At 40.1% G+C, this 16485-nt stretch overlaps 1 protein-coding gene across 1 annotated transcript in view; it reads left to right on the top strand.

Annotated features, from left to right (window-relative positions):
• UBE2W (ubiquitin conjugating enzyme E2 W) overlaps positions 1–7808 on the top strand; it is a 59292-nt gene extending 51484 nt beyond the window's left edge. Inside the window, exon 6 of the mRNA XM_019643606.1 lies at positions 730–7808. Within this exon, the coding sequence (XP_019499151.1) occupies positions 730–743 (14 nt within the window). The 3' untranslated portion in view covers positions 744–7808. The remainder of the gene's footprint in view (positions 1–729) is intronic.
• The last annotated feature ends 8677 nt before the right edge of the window (positions 7809–16485 follow it).

The raw sequence follows: 16485 nt of genomic DNA, 5'->3' as shown, positions 1-16485 counted from the left end.
TCTTGGGTAGTTGCCACTAGTCTATAGTTTCTTTCTAAAGACTAACCAGTCCTCAGAATAAATCCTTCAGATATGTTTTTGTGAAATAACTTTTGTAAAATAAGTCATGAGCCCAAAAGATTATACTACGTGTTACATAAACATAATGTGTTGAGGCTACCAGAAGGCATTACTGAATAAGTGTACAGGATTTTTTAACGACCTTTGCATATGTATCGATACTTGCTGAAAAACTTACTTTCTAAAGAGAAATTAATAACATTATTTGATTGATTTGCAGAGTGTACCTCGTTTGTGAAGTGATTTCCTTCATAGACTAAAGATATGACTTGTATTCTGGGTTAATTAGCATGACAGTGTTGGTCAGGAGTTTACTTCCTGTCTCATTGCCATTTTAAATTGTTGCCCAAGAAAGAATTCTCTTAAGACGATAAATCCTGAATATGTGCTAACACATGTCAATTTATTTTAAATAGAACTGACATTAATAATGCATCATTTTAATATTTGTGTGAACTACCTTGTCCCTGGAAGAATAGGATGTGATTTGTTTGTCATTATGTAACTGAACACAAGTTGGACTTTCTATTTGCAGGGTTTGGGAGAGGCAAGTCAGACGTGTAAACCATGTTCTTCTTGCTACTAGTAATTATTTTTATGTTGGACTGTACAGATGTTACTTACACATGCTTGACTTTTTCTCCTTTTTTCTCTTTTTTTTTTTTAAAGATGATACTTGTTGATGCCACTGTTCTCCTCCTCCTAGCAGAAGATAGTCCTACTGAGAAACGAGCACTTTGATCATTCAGTCTTTGAACTTTAACCTTTGACTGGAAGTGACGTATAGGCAATGAAGACTACTTCCTTTTACTGCATTTTTACTCGTGTGCATTCTGGGCGCATGTTGATCGCTGGTTCAATCCAGGCAACTGACATGCTTTTATTAGTCATACAGTATTAATGCAGGTGTCAGGAAATGTCAAATATAATTCCATTTTTTATTTTTATTTTTTTAAGCTTTTGGAAAAGTTCCAGGTCCTCATGTATTGTGCAATAACAATGACTTCCTTGGCGGTTCGGGGACGTTCATTGCCGGCAATGGACGTTGTAACAGGAAAAATTCTCATTAACTCCTGCCACCCCGTGATTAATGCATGATAGGGCCTATGAAATGAACTTACCTGTTATAGTGGGATTATAATAAAGTGAGGGATCCAGCATTACTTTGCAAAGTCACCCCAACTGTTTATATTTGGATTCTATGCACTGTGATCCTGAGGGTAACAGCATGAATTAACATGCATCTTTAAAAGGACTGTAAAGAAAGATCATTGCGTATTTATTGAATTGTTTATATCTGCTGTCAAATTGTTTTGACATGGAAGATTTTCAAGTAACATTGGCAGAAAGGTACAATATGTTATCCCTATGGTGAAAATAAATTCTTCGGTTGTATATAGTTCCTCAATCTCTGAAGCAAAGGTATGAGTAATATAGGGTATGAATGGTTTAATCAAGGCTTTATTTTGGAAGTAAGAAAACTGGCAGTGGTGAATTAAACTGCTGCAGTCCATAATTTGGGCTTGTTGTTTGTACATTAGCGATTTTTCCGAGTAGACCCCACTCTGTTAACTTCCCGCTAGCCATCAGCATGAACCCTACTGCCTAAACACTATTTCATTTATTTATGTTTGGAAAACCCATACACATTTTTGTTTGCGATTTTGTTTCTTTCGTTATGTCTTAAGTCAAGTTTGAATGTTACAATACTTTAATTGAAAAACTTTTGTCAAGTTTTTTCTTGTAAATTTTCTTTACTTGTAAGTATCATCTTGTCCTTCAATCCTGTACCCTAAAATAAGAAATACATTTTTGACAGAGGCTTAATGTTTTAACAAAAGAGTGTGGACATTTTTATTTTAAAATGTAGGCAAAAGTACACTGTGGAATGGTATGTTTGCTTATTTGTCTTACACACCATGCAGTTATTCCTGGAGGGATTTGGTTTTTTTTTTCTTGTTTTTACTTTGCTTACAGCTAGAAAAAAATTTCCTATAGAAAAAAATTGTTGAAAGGTCCAATTCTCAGTACCATGTAAGTTAATGATACTACAAGTAGGTTCTCTTTTTAAAAAGTGATTACTGTATTTTATAAATTACCTTTTCACATATGCAAAATCTGTTTCTACTACAATGTTATTTTTACTAATGCCTATTGTTGCACTCTTTTTGACATTTCCTGCAGTGAATTTATGAATCAATGTGGGCTTAAAAATAAAAGCCAAATTGGCTGAAAGGTTTGAAATATGTACCCCAGCTTAACCATCCAATCAATAATTGGCAAAGGATATTTTAAAAGTTGTTTTTAATCTCTGTATAGGTGACATTTTGTAGCTTTGTACATGTTAATTAAGGGCATATAATTTTACACTCTAAAGTATAATTGCTGAACTCAGGGGTGGGTAGACTTCAAAAATATGTCTGCTTTAGAAATAACTTGAAAAAAATGAAAACTATGGCCAGCCACCAAATTGTGGACACTGTTTCTACTGCTAGTTACACTTTTTAAAATGAAAAACATCTTGACTAGGCATACCTAAGTCCTCACAGTAGTCTCTATCGGTCTTATTAGTTGGCCTGTTTGACCAAGACAGAAAATGTTTTTTGGAATGCTTTGAACTACCCTTAGTTTTAAACTGCTTTTTAATATGAGAATCGCAGCTGTAAATTATGTATTTTTCATATTTTACGTAACTGCTCTAGACTACTGATTGACTTGATCCTTTTCTGGAGTTGCGGAGGGTAGATTTCTCTTCATACTGCTGGTCCTCTTACTAATATCCTTTTATTAAAAAATGACCTGTGACATTTATTCACCAAAGGAATTGACATACCAGGTCAAAGATTAACAATGCTATACGACAGATTAATAGGTCATATATAGCCGCAGTTGAGTTTTTTAATATGAGTAACAGTATTTTAACATACCTCTCTCTCTACATAGAGATATCATAAAATAAAGTGAAGAGGAGGAAAGTAAAGGAAAACTAAATAATTTTGGTACATTTTATGGTTTAACGAGAAGAAATTAAGATGAAATACCCTATAATAGAGAAACACCAACCATTCAAAGTTCGCAATCAAGTAAGACCTTGTTCATTACTCCCTTGAACTTAGGAATCATTGAAAACGCCTTTGCACTTAGATTTAATAAATTTATTTTAAATGTAAGCCACACTATTAAAAGACATGAGAACTTGACCTGAGCCATTGCTCTAGATAGGACAATTAGTGGCTTTGTAATGATGAAACAGTTATTTCTCTGTACTGCGTTGTTGAATGACAACCCGAATGCCAAGGAAATGTACATAGGAACATGTCCTCCCCTCTTGCCCGCGACCCCACCGCGGGGCGTGGCCTGCCACGGGGGCCTGCAGAATCCGACTTGCTTCTTCTTCTCTATTTATTTATTTATTTATTTTAAGGCCACTCTTCTCGATTGCCAAATTCTGTTAAGACAATGATACATTCAATTCCTTGTTCTGCATGCTTAGAGCAGGAACTTGGTGTCCTTTCAAAAAAACTACGTTAAGTAGGCACCGCTGCCGTAGATTTTAAAGAGAGAAATGGTTTTCAGTTTTTTTTAAGATGAATTTAAAAAAATAAACTTTATGGATGTTCTCTTAAGGAATTTAATATTCACCTCAAAAGGACTTTCCTTGTAATGTATAAATGCCTCCTTTTAGCTAGCAGGGAAATAAAGCTGTTTTTAATCCCCAGGGGGGAAAAAATGCTAAAAATAGCTTTTCTATACAGTTCATCTGGAGAAAGATCTTAATCCTTATTGTTTTGACCAGGTATACAGATATTTGGTATAAAGTAACTAGAATAGTTTATTACTTTTTCCCTTCTGAAATTTTAAATATATGCAAATATATATATATATATATATATCATTAGATTCCTGTGATGGATAATAATTTTTTCAGATTCTAAAACAGGTATCTAGTGACTGCTTGATTGTTCCCAGATTGAATCAAAGATGAATTGACAAATAATGGAAATGGGTAGTGATATGAAAATGGTATGTAACCACATATTGTTTCTGGTACTCGAGTCTTATTTTTTAAAAAAGCCTATTGTTTTTAAGAATTGAGATATTTAAAACTTGTTAAAGCTTCTTCCGAAAAACAGAAGAGAAGAGGAGGTACTGTGTGTTCAAAAATCTTTTTTAAATAAAGAATTCAGTGTCACTAGTCCTAAGCCTTTATGGTTACTGCTGCTTACATTTCTCGACCTCACTTTTCTTTAGTTTTTTTGTACGTATTTTAGCTGAATGCTTCAGATTTATAATTGCGTATATAAGTTGGGGTTTTTTTATAAAGAACTGAGGCTTAAGCATATGTTTCTCTTGGAGGATTTATTCTTATGAAAACCAGATGCTGTGCTATTCTGTGTTTCGTTAACACCTTTGCATAAGTGAAATCTGTGAAGGAGTCTTTATCTGAATCTTCTTGCCAGTCATTTTGTTGTGAGAGAGAGAGAGAGAGAGAGAGAGAGAGAGAGAGAGAGAGAGAGAGAGAGAGTGTGTGTGTGTGTGTGTGTGTTTCTATCTCTTATTTTTTTCTTCCTGCCTCACAAGTGTGCAGCGTATCGTCTTAGGCAGTTTCTCTTTCTGACTTCTCTAAGTTTTTCTCGCTCTCCTTTTCTTCCTTCCCTCCCCCTTTCCCTTTTCTTGTGGTTAGGGAATCCAGAGATTATTAAAATTTCGACCTCTCATCAGAATTTTTTTTAAAATAAAAAGACTCCTTCCTACAAATATTGGGTTGTCAGAAAAGTCATGACGCATTTTTGCAACGAAAAACATAGAAAAAATATGTCATGACTTTTCTGACAACCCAATAAAATACATAGAACTTCTGATACGTAATTTCAATTCCTCAGTAGATGGCTAAGCTTGTTGAATAATTGACTAGGTAAATGAGCCGTTAACTATAATTTAGCTCTTACATTCTAATATTGAGGGAATTTCGTTTACTTTTTGGATGGTGACTTCCCAAAGACTAACTATTGCCCAATTGAATTAAATTACTTGTTTTGGTAAAAGTGTATTTACATTTAAGTTTCTAAGCCATTTTGAGATTTGGAACTCCTTTTAAAAATAACAATTTGTAGGAGACTTGCTTTCTCAGCATAAATCATGCATTCATTTAAATATAGGCTTATATTTATCATTAGAGGCCCATGGGATCTAAACATGTCCTTCAAACTAAGATCTCTCTCCTTCAAGTGGAAGGAATGCCAGAGTAGAAGCTGGCATATCCCAACATACCTAAAGACACCAGTTTTGCAAGTCGAGTACAGTTGACTGGGAAAAGGAAAAACGTTCTTGTTCTGTTTCTTGGCACATACAGTGTCAGCGTTTTGAGAAAAGTGTGCTCCTACCATTCTAAGTTGTTTTCTCAAAGGCAAAAGCATGCTCTCAAACTTACAGGGCTTTGGCTTGTTAGGTGTGAAGTCACTTGTGACATTTCCTGGTATGTGGAAAGATGAAATAATCCTACCTCTCTAATTTTAAAGCCTGAAGCAGGACAAGTCAAGAATTTGGTCGATTGTGTCAGATAACCTTGAAAATGCAAGGCTCTTCATATAGTTACCAGATTGTTTACATAAATGCAAATTGTCGGGATTGAGGTAAAAAAATTATTTCAATAGATAATTAGATCCATTATCTAGTAGCCAAGAATTAAGTGCATGTTGAAGTGTAAATGGATTTGTTGTTTTTAGTTGGTACCATTTTTCTCTCAATATTCAGAAATACCGATTGTGCATTTTGTTAATAGAAATGGGAGTTTGTGCTTGAGGGTTTGAATAGAGTGGATGTATATATTTTATAAATTCAAAGTTGTAAAATATGTAAAGCTACTGCTTTTTAAATAGAATATAAATGTTGAGACAGACAGATCTATGCTATATTTTTAAATACATGTATCAAACTTTTGTTAGTTTAATATAAATTACATTGTGTGCTTTCTGGGATTCAGTAACTTTTGATAATAAAGCAGTTGTCGATTTTTTCTGTAGACTCGAATACTAAACTGGGTAGCTATTAAACCTCTTTGTAGTTCGTAATAATGGAAACATTTATATACAAAGACTGATCTATAAAAGATTATGGAAATAGTAACATGTCCATTTCTGAAATGAGTGTGACAGAAGGAAGATAGTCACTGAAGCTGCTTGTTCATTTACGTAACAGATCATCCTAAGTAGTGTCGCCTGGTGTGTGTTAGCAGTTCTTCCTGCTTTAATTAAATAAGTCCTGATTGCAGACTGAGCGTTTTCAGAAAAGATGGAAATGGAGACCCTTGCTTAGAGTTCCCAGGAGCCTGGTGTTGCAGACCTTCACCTTGTACGATGAATCAGGACACACTGTAGAGGATGTCTGGATGCTTTCCTGAGGATGCAGACCATCAATACCGCCCTTAAGTGAGGGGTCTCCTGAAGCTGTGAGAAGAAGGAAAGAAGTAAACAGCAGAAGGGGACATCGCCACATCCCAGTTACTCGGCAGGAAGAATTCAGTGTGCTCTGCCGATACCCCGAGTTTTCTTTTCACAGGGGGTCTGCTTGCCCCCGGAGCAGGGTCTGCTTATTCCTTATTAGGGCAGCCATTCTACCATGAAACGGTCTTATCTCAACACGCTGTTTCTGCAGCCCTAACCGGCTAGGCTAGTAGCTAGTTGGATAAATACAAGATCCGTCTTCCTTTTCCTTTGTACTTGGATGGCACACTCTCCCTTTATTATAATTCTTAAAATAATTTCTACCTCTCAGCAGTTATGACTTTTCTCCACTAGTTTAAGCTACTGTGGATAAGTGAAGCCCTCCCTATAACCCTGAGTACTTTTCGCCTTAATAGAACACGTAGCAAATTAAACATGAACTGAATTGAAGGGTCAGATGACACAGCTAAGGGTTTTCTGTGCTTGGACAATACAGTCCAAGGCCATAGTCTGTCCTGTTGGGATCAATCAATCTCTTCAATTGCTTATGAGATTTCTTTTTAATGTTTGCTTAAGGCAAAATATATCCATACAAGTACCTGTGTGTCCTTTCCAGTTCAGTGGAATATGAAAATATTTTACTAAGGAAAGTTGGAATGAGAAACTAAGGTAGAGAATATCTTGTGTACTTGGCCTTCAACGACCTAACGTGGGTAGATACGTATCATCAGGCAAGAGCCTAATATGGATCGCTATATCCTACAGAAGAGGTATCCAACCAAACAGAATTTTTCATCTCCACACTCATCCCCAAAACCTGTTTCTCTTACTTGTCATAATGGCATTTTACCCAACGTAGTTGTCCCAGCAAAGACTCGAACACTATTGACTAGTCTTCTCTGACATCATTAAGCCCTGTGGAGCCTGTCTTGAAAACATCTCTGCCATGTCTCCGTTTTCTCCGGCCCTCTCGCCGCTAGGGCCTTTCATCCTTGGTCCTGGAGCTCTGAGGCTGCTCTTCTGTCCACACACCGTGTTCCGTAAATAGTAGCAAAGCCAGAGTACCTCTGTTGTGCTGATGCTCTTCGCTGATCCAAGAATGTCCTGTCTGCTTTTCTACCTGAAAGGTCCAGTTAAGTGTAGTTATGAAGCCTTTCCTCGTCGTCCTTCCCTTTCCACCCCATCAGTCCTCCATCCTCAACTCGCTAACAATAAATAGTAATGTCCCAATTGCGTTTGTGTCCCCAGCACAGCACGTAGTCCTATCATAGAAGCTTTTAATAAATGTTTGTTGAATTAACTTGATTGTACTTGTCTTTTTCACCTAGCTTTTTGCTAGCAGATTTGAAACCTACATCTATATCACCATTTATGTGGAATGCTATAGCAGAATCTTACCCTTCCTGTCTTAGTGAGTTAGAAAAAATTACTCTTCTTCATTGGGTTTGCTTTCTTTTATTAAAAAAGGGCGTTTCTCATGTCCTTGCCTTATCAGATAAATTGCTTGTCTTGATTGTAGTCACAAATTAAGAACATGATTGCTTTACAGTAAATACATCTGAGAAGCCCTGAGATCATAAAAGTAACCCTACTCATTAAGGATAAAAATGGACGTTAAAAAGCACAGACAGTGTCCAACTGCAGTTTTTCAACTTGATGGTGTAAAAGTGACACACATTCGGTAGAAGCCATGCTTTGAATTTTGATCTCGTCCCAGCCTAGCAGTGTGCACTACACTGTTCTCATGCTGGGCAGTGGCAGTGAGACGATTTTGCCCAACTGTAGGCTAATGTGCTGGCACGTTTCAGGTGGGCAAGGCCGTGCTGTAATGTTCAGTAGGTTAGGTGTTGTATTAAGTGCATTTTCTCCTTATGAGATTTTCAACTTACCAGGGTTTTATGGGGATATAACCCCACCGTAAGTCCGGGTGTACTTCGTACCTCCTATGTGAGGAAGGATGGCAGATAAGAAGAAGCCTGTGTCTTCAAAGTGCCTGTATAATAAGAGACGAGCAATGATATAAAAAGTGATGAGTCCTAAGAGGTAGAGATCAAGGACAGTTTCTCATAATCACAGAAATGAGTTGTGTGCAAAAGGTACTATCCTGGCTTGAAAATTATCAACTTGGTAGCTGAGCTCTAGGCCAGTGCAAAGATCACAAGTACAAAGGCCCTAGCCAGGGCTTGTGTGAAGGCCAGCCCAGAGGATGTTGAGGCTGGTTCCGAGGGAGCCTGTCGGGCAGCAGCAGCCCGGGGCCACGTGGTGTAGGGCCTTGTGGGTCGGTAAGAAGTTGGTCTCTTGATTTTTCACTGAACAGAGATGAGCATAGCAGTCAACGTTCCTTTTGTCCTCAGGACATTGATCAATAGGGAGGAAATGATGCAACAGTCACAGTGTGGGCAATATCACAGGGAAGGTTCCCCAGAAAGCAGCCCAGGATAAGCCCCAAACGAGTAGCCACTGTACCAACATCCCACCCATCAAAACTAAGTTAAAAGTAGGCTCCAGTAGAGCTATGTCCCCAGAGTAAACAGCCCTACTTCAGACTTGCACCCTGCATTGGTGCGGCGAATGTCAGGCTTTGGACTTGGATTAGGTGGGGCCCCTACCTGACACTGTCCTCAGGAGGTGACCCGAAGCAAATGGAAGTCCTCTTCTAGACCTCAGATGACCTCCACGAGGGATTTATTTCAGTACAGTGACCAGCACACAAAGCTTGTAACATTCTAAGCAAACAAGACATCGTAATAAAGAACTAGCAGAAACTAGACCTAGAAAGCATTGGAGTCCTGGGGCAGGGAGTGACACCACCTGATGTACTTGACTGCTCTGCATGCCACACTGGGAGCTTCTGAAGAACCAGAGCTTGTCTTATGTATAATCAAATATTGAGCGCCAGCTGAATCCCAAGCAGCTGGTGGTCTGGCAAGGAAGACAAACGGGTAATTGAGAGAATGTGACGCTTGGTGTGACTGGGTAACCGCAGCACTGAATGAGCATCAAGGCGGGAACGATCAAAGGCAGTCCAGGAAGCTTCCAGGGGAGGTTGGGAGGATTTTCTAGGCAACAGGAGAGTGAAGACGAGGCACCCACAGCAAGTGCAAAAGCCCGGGGTGGAAGAGAACCGTGTGCTTGTAGCATTGACTTTGGGTGTGGAATGGTAAAAAGTAAGCCAAAATAAAACGAGCTAGAACGTGAAAGTCCAGGTTGTAGAGCTGATTTTATCTCCTGGGCAACAGGGTCTGATGGGAGTCAGATTTGCACTTAAAAATTCCCTTGGCAATGGTCTGAAGAGCATGGAAATGTCACAGATCTGGAGCGGAAAAAATTAAGAGGCTGCATTGGTAATCCAGACAAAGATGATGATGAATTTATTATAAAGTAATGGCATAAAAATAACCATATACACCATTGGCACAGAAGGGAGAGTCCAGTAACGGTTGACCTGACTCTTAGTTATTTGTTTCACAGATGTGTATATATGGGTAAAAAATAGTCTATTCAACAAATGGTATGAGAGCATTTGGAAAGCCAGCTGCAAAAAATAATAAATAAAAATCTTACACCATATACAAAAATGAACCCAAAATTAATCAGACCTAAATTAAGAGTAAAAACTATAAAACTTCAAGAAAACAGGAAAAAAAATCTGAGATCTTGAATCTGGCAAAAATTTCTTGAGTAACAAAGCAAAACCCAATTTAAAAATGGGCAAATTTTATTAATGAGTGTTTTGACTTGAACTGGTACTTAAGAAAATACAGGGGTGGCAAATAAGTACATGAAAAGCTGCTCAGCCTCATTAGTTACTAAGGGAATACCAATGAAAACCACGAGATACCACCGTGCTGACCAAACCAAGTTTTGGCAAGGACGTGGCACGGTGGAAACTTTGCTACACTACTGATGGGGATGTAGAGTTGTTGAAGCACTTTGGGAAACAGTTTGGCAGCTTCTTAAAAAGTAAAACATGTACCCAATGTACAAAGCCATTTCACCCCTAGGTATTTAACCAAGAGGAAAGAAAGCATATGTTCACACAAAGGCTGATGCACAACCATTTTATCCAGTTTGTTTCTAAAATGCCCAAACTGGAAACACCCCAAGTGTCTATCAATAGGTGATGAGGTCACACTTTGGTACATCGATACAATGGAATACTACTCAGCAACAAAGAAGGAACAACCTATCGACACATGCGACATTGATAAATGTGTTATGCTAAGTGAAAATACCCAAGTGACAAAGAATACAAACTATGGTTTTATTTGCCTAAAATTCTAGGAAATGCAAACTTCGTTATAGTGACAAAAACTAGATAAGTGTTGACCTGAGGATATAGGGTCGTGGGAAGGGGCATGAGTGAACTTTTGGAGGTGACGGATATTTTCTTATCTTGGTATCACAGGTGGATATGTATTATCAGAACTCATTGAATGGCACACGTTAAATATTTGTATTCCGTATTATGCCTTAATTAGACAGAATTGGGAGGCTTTCAGTAATAAAGACAAAGCCTGATAATGGCCTGAAGTGGATTATGAAAAAGTGGGCAAATGCAGTGATAGTCAACTTGCTTCAAAGTAATCACAGCTTCACAGCGAAGGAGCTGGAATTTAAAACAGGCTGATCCAATATCCAAGCTCTAAGTCAATATGCTTATACTTAGAATGACGCCCATATTTTTGACGAGGACACCTGGGTGGACAGCGATGACGTTCACCAAAACGAAAGAAGCAGATTTGGGAGGGGAGATCCGAGTATTCCCCCATAGCACCAAGAATAGTAGCTTATATAGCCAGAGTGGGTGACGGTGGGAGTTGACGTTTTTAGGTGGCGGTGTTCATGAAATATTTAGTGCGATGTCATTTTACCCTGTTCATGAAATTATTATTACCTATTGACTGACAGCCCGAAAGGAATTAAATATTTTCTAGCCCACTAACCTAACCATGGAGTTAATCATTTCTCAGCATCTTTGAAGTGATCAACCCTGACCACCTTCGCTAATAGGATTTAATCAACCTAACTCAGAAAATTATTGCACTTTTGAATAAATCTCACTATTAGAAAGTGATTCCTTCTGAACTGAACTATGCTCCCTACTATCTATTACGGATTGTAGTGTGTCCCTTAAAAAGGTATGTTCAAGTCCTAACTCCCAGCACCCTAGAACGTGGCCGTATTTGGAATTCAGGTTGTTGATTGATTAAGGTGAGGTCATTCAGGAGTCGGGTGGCTGTTAATCCAATGTGAGCAGTGTCCTGACAATTGGAGAAGACCCGTGAGGGGAGAATGCCATGTAACGGAGTGATGCATCTGCGAGCCAGGCACCACCCACCACGGGTGGCCGGAAACCACCAGAGAAACTGGAAGAGACAAGGAAGGAGTCTTCCCAGAGCCACCGAGAGAGCACCACCCTGCCGACACCTGATCCTAGACTCAGCTTCCCAACTGAGAGAATGAATACCTGTTGTGTAAGCTACCCAGTTGGTGGTACTTCTTATGGCAGCCCTAGCAAACTTAATACAAAGGGTAAGAAATGTGTTCTCATCGGAATAACATTTATTCTGTGGGTTTTGGTGTCCCTTTTCTGCCAGCATCCCTGTCTGGGGTCTTAAAGAGTGCCTGATCCACAGGCACAGATTCCACACAGCGTACTATCTGACCACAGCAAAGGAGATGTGGGCATGGACCCATGACCATGGGAGCAGCTGGCCACATCACGTGTGCACCATCCAGAATAATTGGCCTGCGAGTGCTTAGGACAGCCTCCTGGAGGGACCCTGATGTGGCCGTTTGGAGGCAATGGTCTGCAAAGATGGGTGCCATCTTCCAGGATGCGGTATGTGCACTTGAAACAGACCTCTATATTGGGGCTTTCTCAAATAGGAAGACTATATGCGTCCTGACACCGTGTACTCCATTCCTGCCAGGGGACATAGCACGAGTCCCATGGTACTCCAACTCATAGCTACTGTCTTAGCACTTGGATTCCTTGTGTCCAGGGACAGGCTGGCGAGGCCATCTTGACAGGGGTAATTGACCCTGGTATTCAGGTCAGGAAACAGAAACAAAAATAGCAATACCCCTGGAAACCTGACTTCAGTTGTAGAAATTTCTAGACTTGGAGCTTCAAGCAAAACCTATGTCTTTTTACATATTGCCAGCTGTAAATCAAGAATTCACTCAATGTTTGCTGAACAATTAACAAAAGTTCTGAACTCAAGTTCCCACAGAGTTTCCATCCTCACTTTGACATTCTTGAAATGCATCTACCGCTCCAACTTTTACCTGGCCAAAATGTTTCCTCTATTCATAAAGCTGAAGACAGTGAAAGGAAGTAAAGAGATGTTTTCTCTCTTCAGTAAAAATATACGACTTTGTTCAGTATAGCATTGCTGAGTGTTAAATCAATTCAGCTCGATCTCTTTACAGTACGACTGGAAATGGCGCCAGAATTCATACTTTAGGGGCATACAGCTCCCTTAGATTATTCTGACACAGAGCCAGATTCAAGGATGACTGTTTTAACTCAGTTTTAAGTTTCTTAGGTTACAAGCAATGTGATTACTATTTCACATGTCAAACCAGGAGGACGGAAGACGAAAGTAATTTTCAGCGGTAACTCAGGAGTGTAAATAGTTGTAGAGGAGAAGAGAGCAAGGGAAAAAAATGTACAAAATTTATTCTCGCAGAAAGGGGAAATGATTTAAACTGCTAACTAAAAATTAGCAGGAACTATAATTCCCGTTTAGAATAAATATGGAATTTTCATTGAGAGAATTGTTTTGAGATCGGTGACAGATTTCCCTTGTCCTCAGAAATTTCAGATTTATTTTTAGTGTTCATAGCCATTCTCCCCATTTCTCCACAGTTCACGCTGGGCCTGGACCTTGTGTTAGGGATATTTTTGTTGGCAAGGAAACTAGCTTAAGCTGAAAGGGATTTGTTGGTTCATGAATCCAGACAGCCGAGGGTTGGTGCTGGCTTCAGAATAGCTGGAGGCAGGGCTCTGTCTCCCCTTCCCAGCTCTGCGTGGTTTGTTTGTTTTTTAAAGATTTTTATTGGGGAATTGGGAGAAGAGGAACAGACAAGTTGTCCTTTTTTTGTTCTTCAGTCTAGTTGTGGAGGACGTTGCTTCACTGGCCCAAGTTGGCACCATCATTGCGCTCTTCCCGGGCGAGGCACATCAGTCGCTGACTTCTGGACGGCTGCTCACTGCAGCTGCTGGCCGCTCACGCTGGCTGCTGGCTACACACGGTAGCCCATGGCAGCCCACTGCAGCAGGGGCTGCAGCCTACGCCTTGGCCGGTGACTCACGGCAGCCCAGCTCCAGGTTGAGCTGTTGTTCAGCATCTTAGCTGTAGAGGGCAGTGTCACTGGCCCTCATATGTGGGATCCAAACCGGGGCCCTCTGGCGTCCCAAGCCAGCTCTTAACCAATGTGCCACTCAGCCGGCCCTGCGTGGTGGTGTTTTTTTTTTTTTTTTTACAAGCAGAGTCTCTCCAAATGGTGGGTCAGCCGGTCACTAACAGCTCTGCCTTCCCAGCCCAGCAGCTCCGGTGTGTGCATTGCCATCGTAGAGCGGACTTTGCATTGTCTCTCTTTCATCTTATTCCTATTTCTTTTTCCTTTTATTTTGGTCTCTTTTAAATTAATTTATTTATTGACATTCAGCATTACTTTATGTTAATTTCAGATGTACAGCATAGTGGTTAGACATTTGTCTAGTTTAAGAAGTGATCCCCCTGACTAGTCTAGTACCCAACTGGCGCTATATCTAGTTATTACCATATTACTGACTGTAGTCCCTATGCTGTACTTCGCCTCCCAGTAAATTTGTTTTCTAATTATGGTCAGGGCATACCACACATTTGGTCGTTGTCTTTCGTGTGAGATGCTTTCTTCCCGTGTCGGAGTGCTAAAAGCTGCCGAGGTCCCTGCGTGGTCCTGGAAGTGTAGGATCTACTGTAGCGTGACCAGTGAGTCTGGTGGTTGGTGCTGTTGTGGGCGGGTGGCTCCAATAGGGGTTTCTCTTGCAGCCAACCAGGCTTTCCAGAAAATTCTTTAGTTTCTTGCCTGGGTGCCCAGGAAATATAATAATATTGAACAAGTTTGAACTATTGCTGGAATGACCAAAATGTGATACAGACACAACATGAGCAAATACTGCGGGGAAAATGGCACCAGGAGACTTGCTCATAGCGGGGTTGCCACAGACCTTCAAGGTGTAAAAAGATGTAATAACTGAAACTCAATAAAGCGAAAGACAATAAAATGAGGTGTGCCTGTACACAGGGATGATCAAAGGGCACAATATATAATGAATGGCATCCTTTCAAGACTAAATTAGCAAAATTCACTGAAATACGACTTTGAAAAAGACCTATATGTTGAATACTGAGCTAACATTACCTTTCATTTCTCTTAAATAGGGGCTGGCCAGCCTTTTCTGTAAAGAGCCAGGTAGTAAATATTTTCGATTTTGCAGGGGAGGGGGCGGTCCTACAGTCTCTACTGCAACTACTCAACCCCACAGATCCGTAAAAGCAGCCATAGACAGTGTGTAATGAAAAGGTGTGACTGCATTTCACTTACAAAAACAGGCAGGGGCTCATTTTGGGGCCAATAGGCCACACTTTGCTCATCCTACTTTAAAGCATTGACACCTATCTTTTTAGACAAAGGACTGCCATCAGTGGGCCTTTCAAGATGATGTTTTAATCTTAGCATTAAGAAAATAGAGGGCCGGATAACTATTGCATTGTTCTGTACACCTGAAACTAACAAAAAAATTTTTAAAAAATTAAAAAAATAAAATAAAAATTGTAAATAAAAGTAAAAAAAAAAGAAAGAAAGAAAATAGAGGGCCGGCTGAGTGGCTCAGTTGGTTAAGAGTTGGCTTAAGAGCGTGAGTTCTGAGCAACAGGGCCGCCGGTTCAACTCCCACATGGGCCAGTGACGCTGCGCCTGAGCTGAGCTGTTGCTGAGCTGCCAACAGGTGGCAGGATGGCTCAGCTGGTGTAACAACAAGACTGCCTGTTCATTGGTGGGCTATGCTCACCTGCAACTAAGATTGAACACAGCACCTTGAGCTTAGAGGCCATGAGCTGCCAACAGGAAGCCAGATGGTGACTGGCACCCTTCACAATGTAGATTGAAGAACAACAACTTGGCTGGTCCCCTTCCCCAATTCCCCAATAAAAATCTTTAAAAAAAGAAAAGAAAATAGAGCTACTAGAGAACAGAGATAAAGGCCTATAAACTTATGATCCGTTGGTGACAAATATATGTCATGCATTTGGTCAAACCCATAGAAAGTACAACACAAATGGTGACCTCCGTCATGTAAACTATGGACTCTGGGTGATTGATAATGACATGTCAGTGTAGGTTCATCAGTTTTAACAGATACACCACTTTGGTGGGGGGTGTTGATAACGGGGAGGCTGTGCGTGTGAGGGGACAGAGGGTATACGGGAACTCGACACCTTCCGCTTAATTTTGCTGTGAGCCCAAAACTACTCTAAAAAGATAAAGTCTATTTTCAGAAATGATCAGGTGGTGATTAAAGATACAGGGGGAAATTAGCCAGGTAACTACTCTCCTTATTTTACCAGAAACCTTCCAGTTCCCAGCTGGGAATTGGAACCTTTAAGCTCCATCTATACAGCTGTGCCTTAGCGTTTTCCCCCAAATGTCTCCATGGATGGGCTCCCTGCCCAAAAGTTCCAATGGGTTTGGGAGGCCGTGCATGTCCTACCCTTCTTGAGACTCGATCTATATGGGCAGAAGAAAGGCTCTGAGAAATTCTGCAGCAAGGAAGCTACTTTATTTTTGTTGCGCTCATAGCTTCTTAGAATCCTTTCCTCGCCGAACATCTATTAATGTCTGTTGAAATGGTTCCGTGGAGTTGCAGTGCGTGCTCCTCTGGATCAGTCCTATTTCTGGTCTGGAATTTGAGATGCATGGGTGCAAC

Source organism: Hipposideros armiger, unplaced genomic scaffold (genome assembly GCF_001890085.2).
Source record: "Hipposideros armiger isolate ML-2016 unplaced genomic scaffold, ASM189008v1 scaffold_80, whole genome shotgun sequence".
Lineage (NCBI taxonomy): Eukaryota > Metazoa > Chordata > Mammalia > Chiroptera > Hipposideridae > Hipposideros > Hipposideros armiger.
The sequence above is the reverse complement of the archived record's forward strand: the minus strand, read 5'-3'. Positions and strand labels throughout refer to the sequence as shown.